The sequence below is a fragment of the Mus musculus genome, chromosome 12 (assembly GCF_000001635.26).
Source record: "Mus musculus strain C57BL/6J chromosome 12, GRCm38.p6 C57BL/6J".
In the NCBI taxonomy this organism is placed as follows: domain Eukaryota; kingdom Metazoa; phylum Chordata; class Mammalia; order Rodentia; family Muridae; genus Mus; species Mus musculus.
The window spans coordinates 103238988-103263972 of NC_000078.6; the positions used below are offsets into that span (position 1 = coordinate 103238988).

The 24985-nt window shown below is 48.0% G+C and overlaps 1 protein-coding gene across 5 annotated transcripts in view; it reads right to left on the reverse strand.

The window, feature by feature from the left end:
• The window catches only part of Prima1 (proline rich membrane anchor 1), a 48267-nt gene extending 44535 nt beyond the window's left edge, over positions 1–3732 (reverse strand). For 2 of the 5 annotated variants that reach the window (XR_381482.2, XR_381481.1), the window contains exons 1-2: positions 3088–3196; positions 2353–2475 (exon numbers count right to left, since the gene is read on the reverse strand). Coding sequence is in view for 3 of the 5 variants with exons in the window: in XM_006515507.4 (XP_006515570.1) it covers positions 2353–2445 (93 nt within the window). In the remaining 2 variants the exon portion in view is untranslated. Of the gene's footprint in view, positions 1–2352; positions 2476–3087; positions 3197–3241 lie in introns of those variants that run through there. The other 3 variants (XM_006515507.4, XM_006515506.2, NM_133364.2) reach the window with 3 other exon arrangements.
• Positions 3733–24985: the final 21253 nt, after the last annotated feature.

The following is a 24985-nucleotide window of genomic DNA, read 5'->3' on the forward strand; positions in this document are numbered from 1 at the left end:
CCATCTCAGTGGTGGCATGTCTGTGGGTTGTTTCTTGGACTCATTCTCCAAGCTCCAGGTCTAAACCATTTGCTCCCCCTGAGGGATTCTGCCTGGAATCACTTGCTTAGTGACGTCGCCAGCACAGCCTGCCAACACCACAATGACTGGGGCCACTAAGCCACTTGCTCTTGACACAGAGCTTGTCATCTGGAGGTGCCCAATAAAAGCTGCTGCTAGGAAATGCAAGCTGAGGGAGCTGAGTGGAGGATTCAGCTTCTGCTAGGTCTGGGATAGCTTCGTGCCAGCACAGAGACGCATAAGGCCAGATCCAAGACTGTCTCCCTAGCATTTGCTTTAGATAAGTACCCACAAGCGTGATGGCTTCTGGCATCTTTTAAGGAGATAGGCCAGCACCGCAGTAACTTGACGAGACACACTCCTGTCACACCTAATAAATCTGCCAGCCTGTCATCCTCTTCCCTTACAAGAAAAGAAAATCAACCGAAGTGAACTTAGAAGAACCCTAAGTCATAAACGCTTCATTCCAGACACATTGACAGGAGGGAGGGTTAAGGAATGACCCCGCCCACCTCTGGCAATTTAAATGACATTGGATTTTAGCAACTCTTATCATCTTGCCACAGTCAGAGACTTTCACCAATTTCAAGGGAGGAACTTGCCACCTGAGGGACCCAGGTTTCTGGCCTCGTCTAGAGGCCCATTAATCACAGGATGGTTGCATCAGACCAATCCTTTACTCTCTGGGGGATTCTTGGGCAGTGATTGCTCCTGGAAGCAATGATAGCTCTGACATCTTTCTCTATGTTCGGGGAACTCCTAAGATGTGATGGATCTATTCTCTCCTCTTAAAAGAAACACATGGCCTAATGAACCTGCTTGCTTCCTTCTCCTTCCCTCCCGTGTCCTTCCCCAAACCCAGCTCTCCTGCTTAAAAACCTAGACCCATGCATTGCCAATCCTTCTTCCTTTCCGCTGGTTTCTCTACCCCTATCATCTGAGGATGAATTTTCCAGAGCTTCAAGCCAAGATCTGGCCCGCACAATTTAACTCAAGGATTCTTTTCTAATTGATTTTCATGAGAATTGATTTGTATTGAGTCTGAGAATCTGAAACACGCATGCACAAATGCTTTTGTAAACACTGCCAGGCTGTAGGACATGACAGAGCAGGGGCTTTGTTTTGTAGTCCTCTGATGGGTAGAGCAGGTGGCATGGCTCTTCTCTTTAGAGCCCTCTAACTTACATGACAGCTCTGTTGTCCCTGTCTTCCCTCCTCTCTCAGTCCTAGCTGAAAGGTTTTGGGAAGACAGAGAACTAGGCACCTGGGTACACAGACAGGTGAACTCTGCAATGGGGCTCAGCTAGAAGTTGAACAAAAGGACCTTGTCTCAATGGTCCAAGTGTTGAGAAATGACATCCCCGATTCCCGAGAACACACAGTACATTTAAATAACACAATCATAAGCCAGAGGCTGGCCAGAGCAGAGAAAGTAGAAACCTTGGCCTGAGCTAATGGTGGGATGCCTCTAGAGAGTCATGGAAGCCAGGGAGTGTCTCTGCCCAGTGGATGTAACATCTCACACCCCAGCAACAGCAAGGACAGCTACTAACCATGTTTCCTGGGGTCCAGGTGATGTATCAAGCAAACAAGTACTGGCCCCATAACAAGCAGGAAGGAGAAAACCAGGATCAGACCTTAAGTTTCTTGTTTAGTCACCTTGCTGGTAAAGGACTGGTCAACGGGGGTTTAAGGGCAGGACTAGAGAACATCCCATCCAATCACCTCGAGTAACTGGAGTTAGTGGGGGCTTGGTCTCTGTCCTGAAGACTGGGAGGTCAAAGGTGAGGGTTTGTCCTCCAGCAGTCTTGACAGACTGTGTTTTGCATGAATCGTGGGTCACCATCCACCTCCCCAGCCACCACTTAGAAGAAACACAGCCCTTACCCCAGGTTGGAGACAGTTAGTTGGAAGGCTAATTTGAAGTTTAGGGGTCGAATCTGGTAGGAAACAAGGCACCACTGTGGGATTTTTTTTTTGGGGGGGGGTTGGGTTTTTTTTGGTATTGTTGTTTGTTTGTTTATAAGTTTGTTTCTTTCCATAAAAGCTGCAGTAGAGTTCACTATGAGGTCTTAGCACCTTCCTATATCACGTTCATTCAGTACTGCAGGCCTTAGGCCACAACTGAGACTCTTTGCAAAGTTTCTTATTTTTTTTCAGGGTCAGAGCATGTTATACTTGACCAGTTTTTCTTCCTCCCCAAGTATCCCCAAGACCACTCAGTAGGTGGCTGTAGGGGGAGCTCTGAAGTGACCCTACCCCCTTCCCAGGAGGCCTCTGCCCGCTTCTCACCTGAACTAAACCCCAGAGTGGGTGCAGCGCACAGTGCAGCAGAAGTGAGGGCCAGCAGCAGCCATGGCGCAGCACCAGGTCCCGGAGTAGCATCTCGGCCTGCGGCGCCCACTGGTGAGCTAACTGTCAAGGGAGCAAGGCTTGAGTCAGGTGGACACTGCATAAACCATAGCACCAATTCAAGAACCAACTCGATGAGGACTCACTTGCCCCGCACTTTGGGGCACCTGCGCAAAGCAAGTCTTCATCTTCCTTCCAGTGCGCACACACTTGCTGACTCTCGGTGCTTCCCAGAACTCACACCTACCTATCCTGGAGCACACCCCCTCCCCTTCAGAATACCGCATGCACACCTTGATCCCGTGCACACCCCCAGAAACATCCAAACACACTTATTGAACCTCATACAAACCCAGAAACGGCCATGCACAACTCTGACTAGGAGTACGCTTCAAACCCAGAGTGAATCACTCACTCTGCGCGCGCACGCACTGTGACCCCCATGCACCGCCACCGACTCCCGTCCGCACACTTGACTCTGCTTGCACAGTACCACCAAATCACTCGCTGCATGTAGTCTTTCTGCCCCAGGGACTTCAGTGCGCACACTGTCTCATAGGCACCTCCGTACGTGCCCCCATTTGCCGCCCAAACCCCAGCTCCTGTTCCCGGGCAGGCGTAGGTTTTCCTGCACGCCCCCATCACCGCCCGCACCCCTCCGATGCCTCACGCCACCTTGCCTGGTGGCGACCCCCACCGATCGTCGACACGGAGAAGGGAGGTCAGGGTTGCCCCCACAGCAGCTCTGCTCTCAGCAGCCGGACGGCCCCCATTTAAAGCCAGCCGCCTCCCCAGTCCCCCGCCCTCTAGGCGGGGCCTCTAAGCTCACCCTGGCGGCTGCGCGCGCGCTCGGGGGCTTCACTTGCAGAGGACGAGCGCGGGGCGCTGGAGCAAAAGTTTGCGCGCTGCTTGGGCCTCCAGGGCAGCTGATCTGGGAGACCGGGGCGCGGCGCACTCGCACGGAGCTCCAGGCTCCGCTTGGCCGCGCGCGGGCCGGGAAAGGCGGCCACTTCCGAGGTCGGGCAGCCCAGGCAGAGGGTGGGGAAAGTGTCCTCGGGTCCTCCGCGAGCGGGCCGCAGGAGTCCTCCTTCAGCCCAGCCACGGGTCCCTGCGCCGCCCCGGTCCCCGCCCTTCCTGGTGGCGCCGAGCGGCTGCCCGGGGCGCAGGGTGCCCGGGGCCCGCGGGAGGCAGCGGGCGAGAGGCGCCGGCCCGGAGCACCCGCTCCGGCAGCAGGGCCGCGGGCGGAGGCGAAATAAATAATGCACGAAAAAGGAAAACAGACGTGAGCGGAGCCAGAGCCTCGCCCGCCTCCCTCCCGGGCTGCACTCCCGCCCGCGCTCCCCGCTGCCGCGGCCGCCAGCGCCGCTGCAGTGATTCCTCGTCTCCATCTAGCGAGGCTATTGTGTATTGGGCGCTTAATAATTTATTTATTCACCCTAGAGGCCGAGGACTCCCAGTGACAGTGGCAACCTGCTTCTGCTTGCCCTTCCCTCAAGTTCATCCCCCAGGCTGCGGGAAGGTGGTAGTAAGGTCTGACTAGTGGGGACCCCGTCTGTACACTATCATAGCGGCGCCCCCTTTCCCCTGTGTGTGCTGAGCTAGGATGGTGCTGGCTAGCCCTCCAAAGCAATGTGCCTGACCTCCCTCCATTTGGCAATCATGACCTCGGGACCTCTCTATTAACTCCGCTGTGTCTTAGGGGGAGTTGTGACATTTCAGGGAAAGCCTTCTCCCCAGGACTTTTCCTCCACTATCCACAAACTCCTGTTTGATGCAAGATTATCAACAAGTCGGTTCTTCAGGAAGGAGCTGGTTGCATCTCGTTCAAACAAGCTGCATGCTGCTCCTTCCTACAGGAGCCTTCCCAGGCGCCACGCAGGCGCCCTGCTCATCTGGTGATAGCGCTTTATTAAATGCTCTGATTGATGTTCCCTGGAGGTGGGGGTGTGACCATTCCAGTCAAAGTCGCAAAGAGCTGGGCAATTCTGCCTGGGGTTAGGTAAGAGAACCGGAGGCTTATAACCGAGGGTAGATACCACAGCCCACTGGTTAAGAAAGTTACTTAGTTCCCCTTGGCTGTCCCCAAGTCACTCCAGGTAAACTCACAAAAGTACAAAGTGCTTTGCAAAGCAGGTTTCAGACCAATTCTCCTGCAGCTTCCTTCATCAGAGCACAGCAGCAAGGCCTCCCCTTCTTAGTGCGTACCTAGCTGATGAACTTGTGAGCCCCCACACATGCCCAGTTCTACTAGAGAGACTGGCACAGCAGATGTGAATGAGGCCTTCCCTTACCAAGAACCGGGGAGGGGAAGGTCAGAGGACCATGTCAACATGTTGCCAACACTGTGATGCTCCACTGTCATCGAGACAGGGGCCTACACTGATCAAGAGAATGAAGACAAAGTGGTCCAGGGCTGTGGGAATATGCCAGCAGGTCTGGTAGTCCCGTGGACAAAAATATGGAGACATTTGTCCCTTTGTTTATCCAGTCATTTGTTTTGTATAATATTTACAAACACCTAGTTGCAGGAAATATGAAAAAAAATGAACCACCAACTCTCCACGGGGCCGGACCACACTTTCTAGCTCCTGCCGGCTGCCAATTCTCCAGTCACACCTGACCACAGGACCATCTCTCCGGCACTCCCCAACGCCCCGAGCCCATCCCAGAGTTTCTCTCCATACCACGCACCCCACAGTCAGCCATCAGATCCCAGTACCCAGTACTCTTAATGGCATCAAGATTCTTAATGCTTAATTACCCAATCAGATTCATGTATGAATATCACAATTTACAAGATGCCAATAGAATAATTTCAGAGGCAATTGATAATGATAAAAGCTTTATCCCAATATTTCTAACCTTGTGAAATCATAGCTAGTTGTGGCTAGAAAATGCCATGTGGGTACATGTCTGCGGCCATCTTCCTTCCCCTCCTACTCTGAGACACTCCCTCTCTCTGGCAGCAGAGTACTGGGTGCTGGGCACAGCAGAACAGTAACAAATCTTATACCTTTACAGTCAGGGAGTTGGGACAAAGACAATGCTTGATGAGAGTGGAGTTTCCTAGAACAGTGACCAGGACAGTCTGGAAAAGGGCAATGAGGCATAGACCTGAGGCCTGTCCATCAGCTGAGATTAAATGGTGCCCAGTGTTTTCCTGTCTTTGTAGCCTAAGCCAGTTGAAGTATTTTGCCCAGTGCAGGACTCTAGTCTTTAGCAAAGACAACAGCACCTGCTACCTGGAACTTTTTGCTACTTGAAAAAGCTACTCGCATTACATTTTGAATTCACTCTCATCATCCTGGCTAAATCCCGTGATTGTTCCAACTGAGAAGTCCATAGCTCTTTTCTAGGTGGAATCACACAGCTATTTCCCTAAGATTCATAAATACTCACAGCCAATTAAAGGGTTGAGGCATTCCAGGCGGGGATGTAGCTCGGGTGTTAGAATGCTTGCCTACCATGCACACAGCCCTGGATCAGATCCCAAGTCCAACATAAACTGGGCATGGTAGTGCATGTCTCAGGTCCTAGTACTTGGGAGGTGCTGGTAGAGACCCGAAGGTGAGAAGTTTAAGGTCGTCCTTAGCCACATAGCAAGTCGGAGGCAAGCCTGGTGGTTTTGTTTGTTGGTATTCTGTTTTCTGATTCTGGACTGTGTACCTGCCTCTGCACCTGGTCCCCCACTTCCTGGCCCATGAAACTGGGGAGTCTGACACTGGGAACATCACCACCTCCCTTAGAATGAAGACTGTCCTCTGTAGCAGCTCCTTCATGATATCGAAGGACCTAGACTGGTCCTCCAGCCTTTCCCGAGTCCCATGGCTTGTGACGTCTAATGACAAGAATCAACAAGTGACTTCACTAGGAGATAGTTCCCCCACCTGTTGGGAAAACATGGACCAGTTAAAGATAGTCGATGAAAAATGGAGAGAGGCCCAGCTATGGAGTCTAGTGGTTCCATTTGGCCTATTGGGAGGTGTCCAGTAGGTGTGGCAGAGCACTGGACAGCACCCTCAAGCTCCGGCCAGCTTGGCAACACCTAATCTTGTGTTTGCCTCTGTCCCTCCCTTTCCATAGCATGTCACCGCCACCACCTTATTGTTGCTCTAGGATTTTGTTCCTCACCCAACTGTATCTGACAGGTTTCTCCAGAGGAACGAAACAAACAGAATGGATTAATAATAGGTGATTTATTAGACCGGTGTACATAATCAGAGGCCACATAGTTCCACGGGATCTGGCTGCAGGCGTCAGAATCAAGAAATAAAATACTAAGTTCGTGAAACTGGGGACCTCAGAACAAGAGAGAACAACAACCCAGCCCCAGATGAAGGCCCGTGGCTTGGAAGCTTAGAACGTCACTGATGCAAATCTGCAGTCAAACAGTAGAGAACTCAGGGAAGTCTGATATCTGTAGGTGATGGTAAAGGTCCCCACCTCCCCCAAAACAATCACCCCTCAAGAGGAGTAGCTTGCACCCACTGGGCTGAAGACCCCCATTGGCTTATTCTCCAGGGTAGGCTCACAGCCCATCAGATGGCGCTTCTCACATTCAAGAAGTGTCTTTCCCAATTGGTTCTCTGATCCATCAATTATCTCTGGTGAAACTGTCACAAACACACCCAGTGTGTGCTTTTCCAGTCCTCTATGCCTCTCAATCTAGCCTAATAAGACCTGCCAGGCATGGCCTTGCTTGCTGCAAGATCCAAGCCTGACATCCCATGTAGAGAGTCTGTTTGGTAACACCACTTGTGGTACATGTAGGTTGTCTCTGCGAGCACGGCTGATCTTGGTTGTCAACTCGAGTAGATTGATGCTTTAAAAAAAATCTTAAATTACATGTATGTGGGGGTAGGTGGATACCTGCACAGGAGAACTTTCAGAGGCCAGAAGAAGGTATCAGATTCCCTGGAGCTGGAGCTACAGGCAATGGCAAATGACCCAGGGATGCTAAAAAAAAGTGAAGTAAGTTCTTCTGGAAGAGAGGAAAAACACAAAGCCAGCTCTCCAGCCCCGACATGGTGATTCCTAAACCGTCCTAAGTCTGTGGCTAATGGGAGAGCGGAACTGGCGGGAGACAGCGCCTTAAGGAATCAAAGGCTTCAGAGTGAGATCGATGGTCCTTGTAAGGATGTGGGGTTGGTCAGGAACCCTTTTCTGGGATCATTGAGCGTTGTAAGAATAACGTGATAGGCTTAGAGCATTGATTGTCCACTTAAGCCATGCTTCATAATAAAGCCTGAAAAACAGGCTTACCACTCACAAGACAGACTGAAAGCCAAACCCGGGATCTGGCTAGAAGGGTAGCAGACAAAAAAAGGGGCCGAATGCACAGCTACCCTCGGTGTTTTATGTCCAAATCAAGGCTCCTATAGGAAATAGGTTGGACCTTATAATCTTGCAGAGATGCTTGAATCGATAAGCCTGAAGATGTTTAACAGCCAAGCCCCCCTCCCCCAAACTTGTCTGGCATGTTGCTGAATTATGTTTTCCATTGTTCCATTGTTAAAATAGAATTTTTATCAATATAAAGGTTTTGTGTCTTTTATTTGGGAATTAAATGATCTAAGGTGGGGTACAATCCCCCAATTAATGTTTACCATGACAAATGGCTATGCTCTGAAAGCTAGGAGCTGGCATCGATGACGGTGGAAATTAACTCACTTGTATCAACGAAGGCCAGTTTGATGGCAAATGCTGGGGGATATACCAAGGCAGAAGACACAACATGGGCATAACTATCACAGGGGCACCATGTCTCTCATGGCTATAAGGATACCTTGAGCTATGAGATCCAAAAAACTAGGTGTGAGACAGATAGAAAGCTAACAAGAGTGTTGATTGACATATACACATTTCTGTATGAGTGTGGTCATGTATGTGTGTGTGTGCATGTGTATGTGTGCATATGTATGTGTGTGTGTGTGCATGTGTATGTGTGCATATGTATGTGTGTGCACACGTTTGTGTAGTTCAGTCATCAACCTCGGGTGTTGTTTCTCAGGTGCTTTCCACTTTGATTTTTGTGATAGGCTCTCTCTCTCTCTCTCTCTCTCTCTCTCTCTCTCTGTGTGTGTGTTTGTGTGTGTGTGTGTGTGTGTGTGTGTGTGTGTGTGTGTGTCTCCTTCTCTCCCAGTCCCCTCCCTCTCCCTCTTTTTTTTTTTTTTTTTTTTGCCTTTCCCTGCCTCACTACCTCTCTTACACCTAGCGTTCACTGATTCAGCCAGGCCACTGGGCAGCCACTGAGCCCCAGGGACCCTCACCCTCTGCCTCCCCAATGCTAGGAGTATTAAGTGTGCACCACCACACCTGGGTTTTCACACCAGTGTTGAGGACTGAGCTTAGGGAACAGACACGTTTATCACTAAGTTATCGCCCCACACCCACAAGGTCCTTCTTCAAAGAAGAACTTAGGGTTTTCCCTTAGAGTAGCTCATCTGTCTGCTTTTACTCTATCTATCTATCTATCTATCTATCTATCTATCTATCTATGAGGAAGAGATGCCCCTTTGCCCCTTGTCACCTATGGCAGGTGGGAGAGTTGGCCCCAAAGTCCTGAGAGCAGGAAAGCTGCCCCTGCCCCTCACTGGCTGAAACACTTAGGAGAGCAGAGCCCTGCACCTTGACTGAGCACCACAATAGAGCAGACCCTGCTGGCATAGGCAAGGGTGAGCTGGCCCTGAGGACCTGAGAGCAGGAGAGCTGGCTCTGCCCCTTGCCAGCTGTGGCATTCATCAAGCTAGCTAGGGCAATGCTGCAGAGCTCACCCTGGTGGTGTGGGAGCAGGGGAGCTGGTGGGCTGATTAGCTCAGCTATCAACCAGGCCCAGATCCAGGGCTTTGAGTTAGTTCACCCCTATGGATGAACTGGTAGTGTGGGTAAAGAAGTAGGGGGAGATAAGTGATGTAAATTCACATAGAGTCAATAAAAGGTTAAATAAAAAATACATATCAGAGTCTGGGGGCATGGTTCAGTCAGTAAAGTGCTTGTCTTTGTAGGCATGAGAATCTTAGATACACATGTGCATGTATGTCCACACACATGTTTATACACAAATCATGAATACATACACCAAAGGGTAAAGAAGGACTACGCAACTGGGCATCCTCATGGCCAGCAATAATAGCAATCCAACAATGTGTGACTTAGGGTCAGTCCTGAGTGGCTCCAGAAACTGCAGTTTAGCTGCTAGACAGTTGGCTCAGATTCCCACGTCAGAAATATTTCATCTTCTTCTTCCACCTCAAGCAGGAATTTCATCTCCAAGTCAAGTAGTGGGTAAAGAACCAGACCTTCAACTACATGCAGAATGATACAACATACTGGTGCTAGCTGGGAATAGACCATTGGTGCATGCTATCTGTGGTAGACTAATGAAAATGGCCTCCATATGTGCATAGAGAGTGGCACAATTAAGAGGTATGGCCTTGCTGGAGGAAGTATGTCACTTGGGGCGGGGTGGTGGTGGGTTTTGAGGTTTCAGAAGCTCAAGTCATGCCTCATGGCCCACTGTCTCTTCCTGCCAGATGTAGAACTCTCAGCTCCTTCTCCAGCACTGTCTGCCTGGATGCCGCCATGCTTCCTGTCATGATGATAATGGACTGAACCTCTGAACTGTAAGCCAGCCCCAATTAAATGTTTCCTTTATAAGAGTTGTTATGGTCGTGGTTTCTCTTCACAGAGATAAAACCCAAACTAAGACACCATCTTTGTTCAAGGGCAGGAATGAAATACAGGAGAGGCAGCCTGAGGTGTAGGCTTGAGCTGCTTTCTGTGAGGGAGGTAAATGACAGGGGACAGTAGCTTAAGAATGTGCAAATAAGGCCAAGTGGTAGTGGTGCATGCCTTTAATCCCAGCACTCAGAAGGCAGAGGCAGACAGGCGAATCTCTGTGAGTTCCAGGCCAGCCTGGTATACAGAACGAGTTCCAGGACAGCCAGGGCACAGAGGAACCTTGTCTAAAAAAAAAAAAAGAAAGAAAGAAAGAAAGAGAGAGAGAGAGAGAGAGAGAGAGAGAGAGAGAGAGAGAGAGAGAGAGAGAGAAAGAAAGAAAAGAAATGCAAATAACACAACTAAAGATCTAGTGTTGTGGGGAGCCTATAGGCAGTGAATGGACAGATTTATGGAGATAGCATGAAGTCAGGGTCATCTCTTATTTGAGGACATCCATTGCCAATGTGGCTGTCAGAAATCAGTTAGGCAGGGTGGCAGGACCTCTCTCATTGGTTTTACCCTGTGCTTCCATGACAATGGAAGATCCATGGAAGAATGATCTATCTATGTCTTCCAGCTTAGACATGAGATTTCCTGGACTAGAGAGCTATTCTCTAGTAAGAACCAGAAGATGTGTTTGCAGTCAGTGTACAATGTACAAGTCAAGAAAGCAGCACAGGGAGCAGCTTGGCCCATGACTCCAGCTGCTGGGAGAAAGCTGCAGAGCTATTCCTTGTGTCCCACTCATCTTGGACTGCAGAGAACTAATGGCCCTGGATTCCTAAATGTGAATTGTCCACCAGTGGAGGGGTCCCACTAAACTAGACACTGACTGTGACCTGGCACCTTGGAATCCTCATGCCAATGGAACAGGAGTAAGAGGGACTCCCAGAGGGATGGCAGCTAGGGTTGTTATTACGTAGAAGTATACACTCGGTGCTATGAGCTGATTCTGGTCTCCTCAAATGCATACAATGAAGCTCTAACTCTCAGTGTCCCTGGATTTGGAGGCAGGGTTCTCAGGAGTAATTAAGCTTTACTGAGGCTATGGATGGGGGGAGGGGCAATCACATCTTATTTTTAAAGGGTATGAAAATCCAGAGCTTGTTCATTCTGTCTGTCACTGTAGAGGACAGGTCATGGTACAAGCCGTTGACCTCCTCAGAGACTGACCATGCTGAGTTTTGGTCTGGAACAAGAGAATCTGTCTCTGTTGACTGAGCTCCGCAGCCTGGGGTGATTTTAATATGGCACCTGGCAGTCGGAGATCTTAATTACAAGCAACTCCAGAACCCAGGCACCTTCAGGTTAAAGACTTCAGATGGAAGCCTAGAATGGAAGAGGGGGAAGTGAAAGATAACTGGTGTCAATCATGCCCCCCCGCCCCCGACAGCTGCAGGAATAAAACTCCAGCCTAGCTTACTAATCCTTTCCATCATTTTTGAGGAAGTTGGAATTGACCACATCAAAGATTGGACTTCCTTAAATTTCAGATTGATGATAATTTTGTCCTTAAATTAGATGTAAATATCGCAGGACAGGAGCTGCATCTGCCTCAGTCCGTTTCCTGTCAGAGAACCCTTAAGCCCAGAGAATTTATAATGAAGCTGATCTTGGCTCTTGGTTCTGGCAGCCCAAGAACACGGCACCATTACCTTCTCAGCTTCTATGCAAAGCCATGTGAGAGGGAAGGCAGCTAAGGAAAGTAAACTTGCTTTCACAGGAAGCCACTCATGGGAACCCTCAAGCCCCATCTACAGATGGAAACTTCCTGATTAGCTCTTACCTTATCTTGACACTTCCACATGGGGACAATAAGCTTCATAGTGAGTCTTAATGGGGACAAGAAAAAGTGAGCCCATCCATAGCAGACTGTTTGGGCCCCCGACAGGTCTGTTTCCTCTTCCTACTGCTAAGTTGCCACCATTGTCCCATTTCCAGATGCCCCCCAAGGGTCCTCTCTTCCCTCACATGGGCAGCTAACCTTGAACATAGCTGTGTAGTACCCACCATGGGAGAGGCAACTGCAGCAATGGAGTCCAACCAGAGTGGGTTAGAATCACAGAATCTTTGTCTCACCAACCTCACATGATGAGCTGAAGCAGCCAGTTCCCCCCCGCCCCAGCTGTCAATATGGGCTGAGGAATAGCCCTAACAGTGTCGGAGAGCTAGCTCTCTAGGGGATGGACTTTGATCAATGACAGGGTCCAGGAAGATCTGTGGATGATTTATCTCTCCTTCTTCATCTGCGGCTCCATATGGCTTTGTCCAATATGTCTTGCGCAACTGAACAGCTGGCTGTTTTCCCTGGCAAGACTGGCTGGCTCAGCATCACCCGTAAGTTGCCCTCTTTCCTATCCTGCCACCCTTGTATTTCTCCTTCCTTCTGCCCTGGACTGCACCCCTATGATGGGTTATTACAAGACATTTCTCCTCTAGCCTTCTTGGGGCACTTCATTTGATGTATATGACTAAGGGGGTTATGTGCCCTAGAGGTTGTGGCCATATACTTTAAATAAAGTGGAACAATGTAGCAACCAGGATGTTGTATATCTGGACCATCTGTGTGGTTGTGTGGAAACAAATGAAGTGGATTCCTTAAGTATGGAGATGATGTTCTTTAGGCTTTCACCGGGCATTGCAACATAGAGGAAGGGTCACAAGTTTGAGGCTACCCTGGGCTACATAGAGAAACTCTGTCTCCAAAACAAACAGAAAAGCAAACAAATAGATCCAGACTCTTGAATTAGATACCTTGATTCTCACTATATCAATCTTAAAGAATTAAAAAAAAAAAAAAACTTGACACCCGACTGCTCTCCCCATTATGGAGTAGAATGGTATTTAAATATAATTAGGTCTTTTTGGAAGTTATCACAGATGATTTTGAAGCTTACGAAATAGCAGCTGGTGGAAGGGGACCCACTCTCTGTAATGACTTTGCAGGGTAAAGGGAAACCTGTTACAAGAGTGAGAATTGGCATCCAGGATGCTCTTGAGCAAGACACAAAGAAAACAACGGAAACCCATGTGACTGAAAAGGAGATGCTCACCCTAGAGCGTGGAACCGGGGCAGTCCCGTTTCACTTATAAACGCTGCAGATAAGCACTGCTGTCTACAAAGATGATGCCCTTATCCCAGTCGCTCACCACCTCCAGCCCAGTTAGCTATATAACTCCAACGACACAGCACAAGGCAGCTGTGCCTCTGGAGAGAGAGTGTTTCAACCATTCCTGGGTCTGAGGGAGGGGGCCCATGTTTCTCCTGGGCTTTCTCGGAGACATCACTGGGTCTTCTGTGGTTTGTCCCACCTTCAGTCAATGACCTAAAAGTGAAGCCACAATCTGTCCTCGGTGGTGTGTGGCACTCGGGTTTGCTCCACCTCAAAATGCAATTCTGTTCTTTTCCCAACACCACATTTAGTCTAAATCTTGGAGGCTAGAAGTTTACATTCAGAAGTGGGCATAAAGAAGAAGGAGTCTAGACTTTTATCCTTGATTTATCTTCCATATATATATATATATATATATATATATATATATATATATATATATATATACACAGAGAGAGAGAGAGAGAGACAGAGACAGAGACAGAGAGACAGACAGAGATAGATAGACAGAGACAGAGACACAAGAGGCAGAGACAGAGAGACAGAGACAAACACATATACAGAAAGAAAGAAAGACATGCACACACACAAATATATATACATATGGAGAGACAGAAACACACAGAGAGACATGCATACACACAGACAGACACATAACAGAGATAGAGCTGCACACACAGAGACAAATACACATATACAGAGAGAGAAAAAGAAAGATACAGACAGACAAATACAGACAGACCTACACACAGAGGCAGGCAGGCAGACAGACAGACAGACAGACACACACACACACACACTTTGGCAGTGCTGGAAAGCAAGCCTAGATTACCAAGAGCGCTAGGCAAACACTCTACCATTGCGTCACATCCCAAGCCTTCTTACCCCTACAGGCACCATCCCGTTGCCCTTTCTTACCACTAAGAAAGAGCCAAGAGCTGGAGAAGTTTTCAGATCTGGGCATGGTTGATTGTCACTCTGGCCCAGTGCCATTTCTCTACATCCAAAGGAAACCCAAACAAGAGAGCCAGAGAACATTTGGTTGGGCCCAATTGGCTGACCAATCTTTTGGCCAGGGCAACTGAGTCCAAACGCTAGCCCGACAGGCAGAGCCAGCTCCAGCTCCTGGATTGAGCTGAGCACCAGCGTGTGCTGCGGCAGCTAGACGACACAGAAAGGAAGAGAGTTCTATTCTCTGAGGTCTCACGCACAGCACTAACCCACAAAAAGGATCATGTCTTCTCCCTGCTTAAAGTGGTCCAGAAGATACGTAGGCCACATAGCCTCCGAGGACCCTCCACCCCAGGCTCCTCCGGTTCTGACTCCCTGCACCTTTGTACTGTACGTCCCTTCTGCCCCCAGCACGAACCTGCAGGCTTATGCCTCCTTGTCCTGCTCATGCGACTTTCTCTACCCATAATCCCCTTTCTTCCTGTGGACTGCACTAATTCCCATGGTGCCCTCCTATCCGATTCTCTATATCTCAGGCATAGCACAGCACACATCATAAAGGAATCTAATTATATGATTGTGAAATGGGTTTAATGTGACTCATGTGTTAGGGCATAGTTATCATTGTGATAATGCTAAGAGATGGTGGAACCTTTAAGGGGTGGGACCTAGTAGGAAGTAGTTAGGTTATTGTGAGCACTGTAATAAGGGATTTGCGTGGCCTACTCTGTGTGTGAGCACAGAGCTCATGAGACCTTGCATAAGTTCTTGTGGAAATGAATTATCATGAAAAAAAATGAGGACTGCTCTCCCTGGATCCCTGTGTGACGTGGCTGCTTTCAATGTGATGATGTCTACCATTTGGCCTCACCAATCCTAGTTTTAAATGTTTCAACCTCTTGCAAGAGAAATGGTTTGGCGATTAGTGCTGCTCTTGCAGAGCACCTGAGTAGTGTTCCTAGAATCCCCGTGGAGCCTCACAACTACCTGTAACTCTCCAAAGAGACCTGACATCTCAGGTCTCCTTGGGAACTCACATGCCTGTGGGTATACAGCCATTCTCCCACATCCACTTAATTTAAAAAATAACTCCTTAAAAAACATATTTTAAAAGAAAGTTTCCTACATCTAAAACTATAATCCAAATAAAACTCTTTTCTTTGCAAAGGACTCAGACCCAGGTATTTTCTTATAGCAACGGAAAACAGACCGGAAGAGTATAGCACATGCTCAGACAGTCTGCAGGGAGAAATCTGATCTTGGTGTCAGTTGACTTCAGGACAAATCTGGGAAGTTTTCTTGGATTTTCTGAGCCTCTGTGTTGCTGACTATAAAATAAAGACAAGGATAATACCCCGCCTTCCTGCAATGAGAAATAATAAAAACAATGCCAGTTTGGCTTATAGCTCAAGCCCTCCACAAAGCAGACTCACATGAAGTCCTGACTTTTTTCATAGTTGGAAGTCAGCCTTCTCTCCTAGCTGGGCATCTGCTATCCACCTTTGAGTTCAGGAGCTTGGTGAATACATCCAAGAAGGCTGGTGAGGCAGCATTACTGAACAAGCCCAACGTAGTGAGCCTATGAACCAGAGTCCCCCTCACCTCTCCCCCACAGCCTTTCCGTGCCCCCTGTTGTAGAATGAAGGTCTTTGTGTGCACAAATATACAACAGGGCAAACTGAAAAGCTAAGCACCACATTGTTCCTTCAAGGGAAGGAATGTAGTGCCAGTTATCTGCCCAGAAGGGCTGTGCACAGATATGCTTACTAGGCCCGTGGCCTTGGCTCTAATTGTGTAGCTGTTAAAGTCCAAGAATCACTGAAGAAAGACTCCAGACTCAGTGTGCAAGGACAAAGAACGTTTATTCTGTAGAAATTACCAGCATGTCTGGGTCAATCATTCATCAAAATGACGACTAATCAAGGGGCTTCCAAGCCACTCTTTACGCATGTCTAGGGGAAGTTTCCAGAAGGGTTAGCTATTAGCATCTAATATGATCTTTAGGGGCTAAGCAGTGACATTAGTAGACTTTCAATTGTACTATGGTTTCTATTACAATCGGTGAAATCTTGATGCATTCTGGAAACCAGCTCAGTCCTGTTATCAGCCTTGTTATCTCTTCCGCGTTGGTGTTCCAGGAGCTGACTCAGTTCCAGACTTATTCTCCCCTACGTCAGGGCCATCACTAGCTACAGGCCCCCTGCTCCCTTTGAGTTGCCCCGTATGCTCCCCAGTACGCTTCGATGGATCCATGCCTGATTTGTAGTTAGCTTGCTTGGCTCCTCAAGGAGATTTCTGTATGTTTTATTGTGCATGGTGGGACTGAGTTAATTATTTCGCCAAAGTGTGATGTGCTTAAAAATGTCTAGAATGAACCACTCAGGGTCAGGCTCCTGAAGTTTGCACCAACACCAGGTACTGAGTCCTGTTGAGCTGAACTGCCTTCTTGCCTCCCGAGGCTTATCGCTCTACAGCCTGGTGAGGTCATACACCCCCAACCCCTGAGGTCAGCCATCTTGTTATTTCTCAAACCCTTTGGCCTGAGTCAGGTCATTCCCAATGTCTGGACAGCTTTTTTTTCTTTTTTTTTTTTTTTTTTTTTTTTGAGACAGGGTTTCTCTGTATAGCCCTGGCTGTCCTAGAACTCACTCAGGCTGGCCTCGAACTCAGAAATCTGCCTGCCTCTGCCTCCCAAGTGCTGGGATTAAAGGCGAGCACCACCACCGCCTGTCTGGACAGCTCTTGTCCAGTCACCAGAACCCACTCCCTCACTCAGGTGTCACTTTGTCAGCAATACACATTGCTATGGTTTGAGAACTTCATGCCATGTTCATGTTGGGCCCTTGATCCCAATGAGGAAGCTAATGGGAGATGTTTAGGCCATGAGGGTTCTACCTCTGACTGGATGAGTGCTCCAACAGAAAGGACTTGGTGCCGTGAGCTCACACCCTTCTGCCTTAGGGACACATGAGGAACGGCATTCCTCAGGGTACAAGATGCCATCTTGGAAACAGACAGAGCTCTTGCCAGACAACAAACTTCCCAGTACTTCAGTGCTAGATTTTCAAACCCCCAAACTGTGACAAATGAACTCCCACTCTCTGTAAATTGAGCCGTCTCAGCTATTCTGTGACATCAACACCAAACACACCGTGACACTTACCCACACAGCCCCGCCTTATTTACAGCCAACCCACCAGCTTCACAAGTGACAGTCAGAAGACAATTTGTAGGAATACCCTCTTTCCTCCACCATGTGGGTCCCAAGGATCAAATTCATGTCCCCAGGCTTGGTAGCAAGCCTATTACCTCACTCTCAATCCCCTCAGCGTCCTGTGCTTTGTAGCACACATATTAAACTATTTATCTCTTTTGTTTATGATTTGTCTCCCCTGCTAGGAAGTAAGATCCATGCAGGCAGGAGTTCAGCGTCCTTCTTTGCTGCCTGGAACAGAGGCTGCACACTATGTTCCCTCAGCCCACTGATGGGTCCACAGGAGTTGGCGGTGGTGGGATGCTCCTCTGTCTCTTACCCCTTAAATTCCTGCTGTAACACCTTGTCTTTCTTTGAGTGAAAGTCCAGTAACCCTGTGTAGGAGCCCAAACCCACATGTGTTGGTGGCACCTAGACTATAGAGCTACTTCCATGACAGATCAGGCTACTGTGACCATACCTAGACTCTCTACCTTGAACATTGGCTCTGAGATCTCATCTGCATTCCTTTAAGGGCCCTGATGGAAGGAGCTTTTATCTCAACAGCAGTACCTTGACTCCTGCCCAATCCTCTCGGCCCCATCTTTCTTGCTTCTGGGCTAATTTCCCACCTAACCCAGGAGGCCCCTGACCCGTTCTCTGCTCTGTTTTGGGAAGACTTCAACTGGGAGCTCAGCTGCTATGTTCTCAAGACAGATTGGAGCTGGACTCACTGTAGCCCAACCTGTGTTTGCCGAGGGAATGACTGGAAAGATACGATTTGCAAAGTTCTATTATCGCATGCCCTGCTTTACGGTTAAAGGTTTGGGTGACTTTACCTCCAAGGGGGGAACTCACTGAATTCTACAGCTTCTTGTTTACAGTGGGATTTTCTGGGAATGGCTGCTGCCTGGAAACCTGTCTGGCTCTGGGCTTTGTAGATCTTTCAGGGAGGGAGGGCTTTGCCATTTACTTTAGTTAGAAATGTCAGAAGCACCCAGGAGCTTGGAGACCTACCGCTCACACCAGCACCAGCCAGCCGGGCACACAGCTTGTTCCTGATGACTTTCGGAAGTGCACAGCTTTCTCGGGGTCTGATGTAGAAAGATCAGTTGGGGTTCACAGCTCTTTAAATACTGTTACGAACCTCCCTCACTTGGCTTTCAAAAAGCATGTCTGCCTTGAAGGCTCTGTACCACCAGGCCTCCAGCCCTGGGGGTCAGAATGGTTAAACAAGGTCCCTGCCTTCCTTCTAATGAGCCTATGGTGCTGTTCATGGTCAAACCACCACAGCCTGGAACCCATTATGCAAATGAGGGGGTGGGGTGGATCATGTACCATACCCAGGGGCAGGCATTGGCTCCTCAAGGGGACGTCACAATGGATTGTCTTAGCAGCAGCCATATACATCATTTGGGTGGCTCTCTAGTTTCTTTTTTGCTTTTTTTTTATTAATATTTTCTATTACATACTTTCCTCAATTACATTTCCAATGCTATCCCAAAAGTCCCCCATACCCTCCCCCCCACTTCCCTACTAGTTTCTAAGAAACCTTGTGGTGCCTTGGACTGAGTTCTAATCTGATAGGTGAAACTGGAGTCGCTAGGTTTACACAGGGGTTGTCAAATGTCCTTTCCCTGCAAATGGGATTTCTGGTGAGATTCCTAGAAGAATACAGATTTCCTGTTGAGGAGGAAGATGGGCCTTGTTCGTTGTGCTACAGCTCTTCCTTCGAGCCAGATGCCTGAATGAGGGGCTCCTTTCCCTTCCTCGGGTCCCCAGATTCTCCCTGCCTTTCTCAGCCATGTCCAGGAGGAGAATTAAGGATGTAAGTGAGACTGGTGGGCTGAGTGTGCCCTGTCCTGATGGACAGCTTGACCCAAGAGCCTCATAGTTCAGGATTTTTGCCTAACACACTAATCTTGGGTAACTGCTTAAACTCCCCAAGTCTCTGTTTCTTCATCTATAAAATGAGAATATAGGTGACATCATTTGTTTTGCCTGGGAATATCATAAGAAAAAATAAGTGAGAATAGGTTTTGTAAATTTAAAAATATGATGTAAATACAATATGTGATCAGCAGTGTCCAGAGAGGCCTAGGCATGAAAGAATTTTATTTTTTCTCTGGAAAAAAAAAAGGGAAGTTTGCATATGTGCATATGTACATATGTGTTTGTGTGTGCTTGGGGGTGGGTAGTACAGCATCTCATAGAATAATATGTCCTCTCTTACTCAAAGAGCTGCCATCTTTGGTGTGTAGGAGTCTTCTTACCTTGTAGTTCAAGATGACTACTCAAAGTCCAGGTATCACATCCCCAGCCCTACCAGCAGGAAAAATAAAGAGAAAAAGAATACATTTTTTTTCTCCTAAAAGCCATTTTTGGAAGTCTCACATGACACTTCTGCTTAGACTCTATTGCCCTGGACATAATCACATAACTGTACCTAGCTGCAAGAGAAGCAGTTAATCAGGATAGCCGTAAGTTCAAGGAGTCCAGTACTAACGAGCAATAGAGAAATGGGTATTGAAGGACTAGCAGGTGGCTAAAATTTCTGTCAAATTTGTACTATGGTGTTCTGCCAGGTGTTTTTCATAAGAGATAGAACCTACCAGGAAGTGTTCTGAATTCATGATCTTGAAGGGACACTAGGACCACAGTCTTTTCCTCTTCCTCTCTTACATCCCAACATGAGTGGAATGACTTTGCTACACATCCTGCCATACTGTGCTTCTGAGTCATAGGAACAGTCACTCAGTTTTGGAAATTCTAAGCCCCAAAGAAGCTCCCCTCCTTATATGTCGCACGTGCTAACACAAATCTCGCCAGCAAGAACACAAGCGGGCAACCGGATCCTTCTGCAGCAATGCTTTATTATGCTAACTTCAGCATGAAGAGGAAGACCCCGAGCCCCAAAAAGGCGCTGCTTATATACACCTCAGTGCAGCGTGTCCACAACTGATTGGCTGCTGCCAGTACCTCATTAATATGCGTCGGACCAGGCAGTGACTCGGCAAAAAAAACTCTTATGCACATGCGCACATTGGTTGTTTACCCATATTCATGGGCTGTGGCCAGTGGTAGCCAGCGCCACCCTGCAATGGCACATGTGGCTTCCCACACTTATAAAATGGCTGTCTCAGGTAGTTGGTGAGGTTAATAAGAGCTCTGGAGTAAACCTTTTTTTTTTGAGCCTTGGGTACCAACCGGGCAGTGAGAGTGAACACCAGAGCTCAGTGCCAATATTCAAGTCAACAATGGCCAATACTTGCCATTAATAGGATATGAGGCACGGCACTGATACAAGGTAGCGGTTGTTACTGCATTATTACGCATCTCTATAGGAAACTGGGACTGAATTAGTCTCGTTGGGTCTGATGTGGTTTGTCTCCAAGAAGTTTGCTTGGTGTCCAGGTAAAGTTAGATATGGAGGTTCTGAGCCTTTAAGAAAGAAGAAGGTGATTGGTACATGTTGAATCCTCCTTCAAAAACTGACTTCCATGGTTCAAGATGAGTGGGATCCTGAAGGAATGAATGATACTCAACAGAGGGGACTGTGACAAAGCCAGAGGAGCCTGTGTGCTTGGCTTGTTCTTCCCCATGGTTCTCTCCCTTTCTCCTTCTTCGCCATGCAATGATGAAAAAGTCATCTTTTCCTGGATGAAGACACTGTGTTTCCTGGACTTCCCAGCTACCAGTTCTGTGGGCCAAATATCCCCCTTCTCTGCATTTCCAAGCTCCTGGTATCTTTAGCAATACAGAAAGGATTAATGAAAGTCCTTCACCATATCCAACTGCCATGCCATGTGACCCAGAGCCACTCAGGCTCTAACTTACAGCTGTTGCCCCTGCTCCAAACTAACCAGACAGTGCTGGGTGTTGTGTCCTTGGACCCGTTTGCTTACCCTTCTCTGCCTGTGGTCAGATGAAGACCCTGTCCATGCTAGCCTTCCAGAGGTGAAAGGGCTGTGGAACCCAGGACACCTCAAATTAGCCAATTGCAAGCCCAGACAGCATCCTCCTCAAAGCTTGTTAGCTGATCTGTGACTACAGTTGGTCATGAGCAAACCTGCCAGGGTCAACAGAGCTTGGCCAAGATCAAGGTGATTGTATGGACTCATAGTTGAAGTGAGCATTTCTTCTTGTCAACCACTACAGCATGGTGGTGACCTTAGAAAGGTCACGAAGAGAGCATGAAAGGGTTTGGCTGGTGAGATGGCTGAGCTGGTAAAGGCATTTTCAGCTAAGTCTGGTGACCTGAGTTTGATCCCTGGTACCTTAGAACTGTTTCCCTAAGTTATTCTCTCTCTCTCTCTTTCTCTCTCTCTCTCTCTCCCTCTCTCTCTCTCTCTCTCTCTCTCTCTGTCTCTCTCTCTCTGTCTCTCTCTCTCTCTCTCTCGCTCTCTCTCTCTCTCTCACACACACACACACACACACACACACAGTCAAAGCATATTCATGCAGTTCACATAAATACATTTATTTAAGTGTTGAAGACCCTCTTTCCCCCAGCTAGCCATCAGTGTACTGCATTTAGAACCTGGTAGAGTAGTTGCTCCCCCATCCCCCATGCCCCATATCAAAAGGGGCTACTTCATGTTAGTGGTTGAAGTATGGCCCATGCATGTAGCCACTACCTACTTGTTCTTGTACGGCCCACGAGCTATGAATGGTTAGGACAGATGACATTAATTTCTCATTCTGATTAGGAGAAAGCCATCTTTGAGTCCAGGGAAATAATATAGTATCTAACCAAATGGTTTATATTCTTCTCCTTAGTGCAGGCAGATCTCACAATTCTGCACTTACCTGTTATACGTGATTTCTTTAATAGGAATGTGTGGAAATTCATTCTTTCTTGTGACCAACTAGGACAGTCACTGTACTCCACAAAGCTCTTAGGAGGATTACGTAACATGAGCAACATCTCTCATTCCTACCTCTTGATTTGCAAAGCCTATGTGTGATGGTTTGTATATCCTTGGATCAGGGAGTGGCACCATCTGAAGGTGTGGCCTTGTTGGAATAGGTGTGACCTGGTTGGAGTAGGTGTGTCACTGTGGGTGTGGGTATAAGATCCTCACACTAGTCTTCCACTAGCAGCCTTTGGATGAAGACCTAGAACTCTCAGCTCCTCCTGCACCATGCCTGCCTGGATACTGCCATGCTCCCACCTTGATGATAATGGACTGAACCTCTGAACCTGTAAGCCAGGCCCAATTAAATGTTATATTATTTTTTATAAGACTTGCCTTGGTCATGGTGTCTGTTCACAGCAGTAAAACCCTAACTAAGACACTATGCAAGGCTTTAGATGTATCCTCTCTGACCCTTCATGGGGCATGTTAGCCAGCCAAAATATTTGATCTCTGAATTTGGCTCTTTACCCATAAAATGGAAGGGATTAGATGCGTGCCATTTGCTGTCTCTCAACTCAAACTCAGGAGCAGAATTAGAATCCAGGTCTTTGGTCTCCGGAGCCAAAACACTAGATCAGGTTGACTCCAGGCCTCCCCTATCTTATCCTTCCCACAGAGGGTGATTGATTCTAGGAGCACCAGGTGACTCACCAAAGTCTTCCTTCAACTCTCTGCCTCAGGCTATCTAACACAAATCTGTACTGCATGCCTTTGCGATAATTGACAAACTCTGGGCATTTAAGACAATTTGTACTGGAGACAAGGACGGGTTTTTGCTCTCAAAGAGTCTCGCAATCTGGCCTTATAAGGAAGGAGAAATGGAATGGGAGAATTCGAGAGAAAACACATTTCTTCCCCGAGTGTGTTAATGAGTTGAGCCACAGGAGGCTGTGTGTGTAAGTCAGACTGCAAGCAGCTGTAAATTAAATTTATTACGCGCCAAGGGATTTTAATAAACATTACTTAAAAATAGCAACAGACAGTCATTTGTATTATATCATGTGACCTGGTTATAGAGACATTTTTTCTGCCTCTGCTATTAATCAGAGTTACTTTGAGAGACAGTTGGTAAATTCTTTCAGAGTTCCTGGCACCTTCTACTTAATTAGGATAGTTCTGGATGAGAGCAGGATGAATCAAAACTAGGCATAGTGTATATTACCGTGCCCTGGAGGCCCTCCTTGCTCATTAGATGATGTTTATTAGGCTTTCCAAGAGACAGAAACTTAAGAGAAAATGTCACTTGCTTTAATGAAATCTCAGACCCTGGAAGGTTAGCACCAGAGGGCAGTTTCTTCACCAGGAGGACCGCTGAGCCAGGCAGGGAGAGGATAATGGGATCCCTGCTGCCACTCCAATGCCACCCTCAAGGGGGCGCTGCTCGCTCTTTACCCTGCTGGCCAGCCAGCCAACTATAGTTCTTTTCCTCTCCCATTGCGGGACACAGGAGGGGCTACTGTAGGGATGGTTAGAATTCTGTTTGAAAATTTCCAAATCCTGATCTTATTGTCACCTTATTCATTTGTCCTTGCCAGTACCTGAGCGCCATGGAGTCTTCTACCCGACACTCCTGTCCCACCTACAGGGAAATGAATTCCTGTAGCTCAGACCTTCCAGTCTGGAATCAAGTTGACCTGTAGCTGAATGGGAATTCTGCCATTCTTCATCTGGGTAACCATTCCTCCACATCCTCATCTGCAAAATGGGATCAGTCACTGACAGTCCTTTGAACAAAGCAATTTAGCATAGAAAAGGGTTTGTTTCACCTTACAGGACCCAGTCCATCACAGAGAGAAGCAGACCACACGGCCGACTGCTGCTTGCTAGGTCACAGGCTCCTGGTCAGCTAGCTCCTTCATACAGCTCATGTCCGCCTGCCTAGGGATAGTACTACCCACTGTGGGCTGGGCCCTCCTTTATCGTTATAGATAAAGATCATCCCTTCACAGACAAACCCACAGGCCAGTCTGATCAGGGAAATCCCTCAGCAGAGGAGCCCTTCTCAGGTGGTTACATTGTGTCAAGTTGACAATTTAAGGCAGTCACTCAATCATTGCCCCCACACAAAGTTCTTAGGAGGATTATGTAAGAAAGACTACTGGAAGGACTAGAAACCTGAGAGAGGGTTTTAGAAATGCTAAAAGGAAGCTAGAAAGATGGCTCGGTGGTTAAAAGCTCTTGTTGCTCCTACAGAGGACCTGGGTTCAGTTCCCTGCATTCATGTGCACTCATGTGGTGGCTCACGGTCATCTAGTTCCAGGGAATCAGACATTCTCATCTGACCCCTGTGGGCACCAGCCACACATGTGGGTGTGTATATACATGCAACCAAAACACTAACACATATAAAAGAAATAAATCCTTTTTAAAGATATGTTAGTGGGCGAGGCTGGGGAGATGGCTTAGTAGGTAAAGAATTGGCCTGAAAGCAGAGTGTGATGGCTGGTGTCTATAATCCCAGCAATGGTGAGATGGGAGGCGGGGGGGGGGGGGGGAGGGGAGAGAGGGGAAGAGAGACAGGTGAGAGGGTGAGGGGGAGAGAAGGGAGGGAGAGGGGAAGGGAGGGGGAAGGGAAGGGAGAGAGAGATCAATCAATCCCTGGGAGCTTGGGGCACAACTCATGTGACCAATGTGACAAAGCTGCAAGTCCATGAGAGACCTTGTCTGAAAATCAAAAG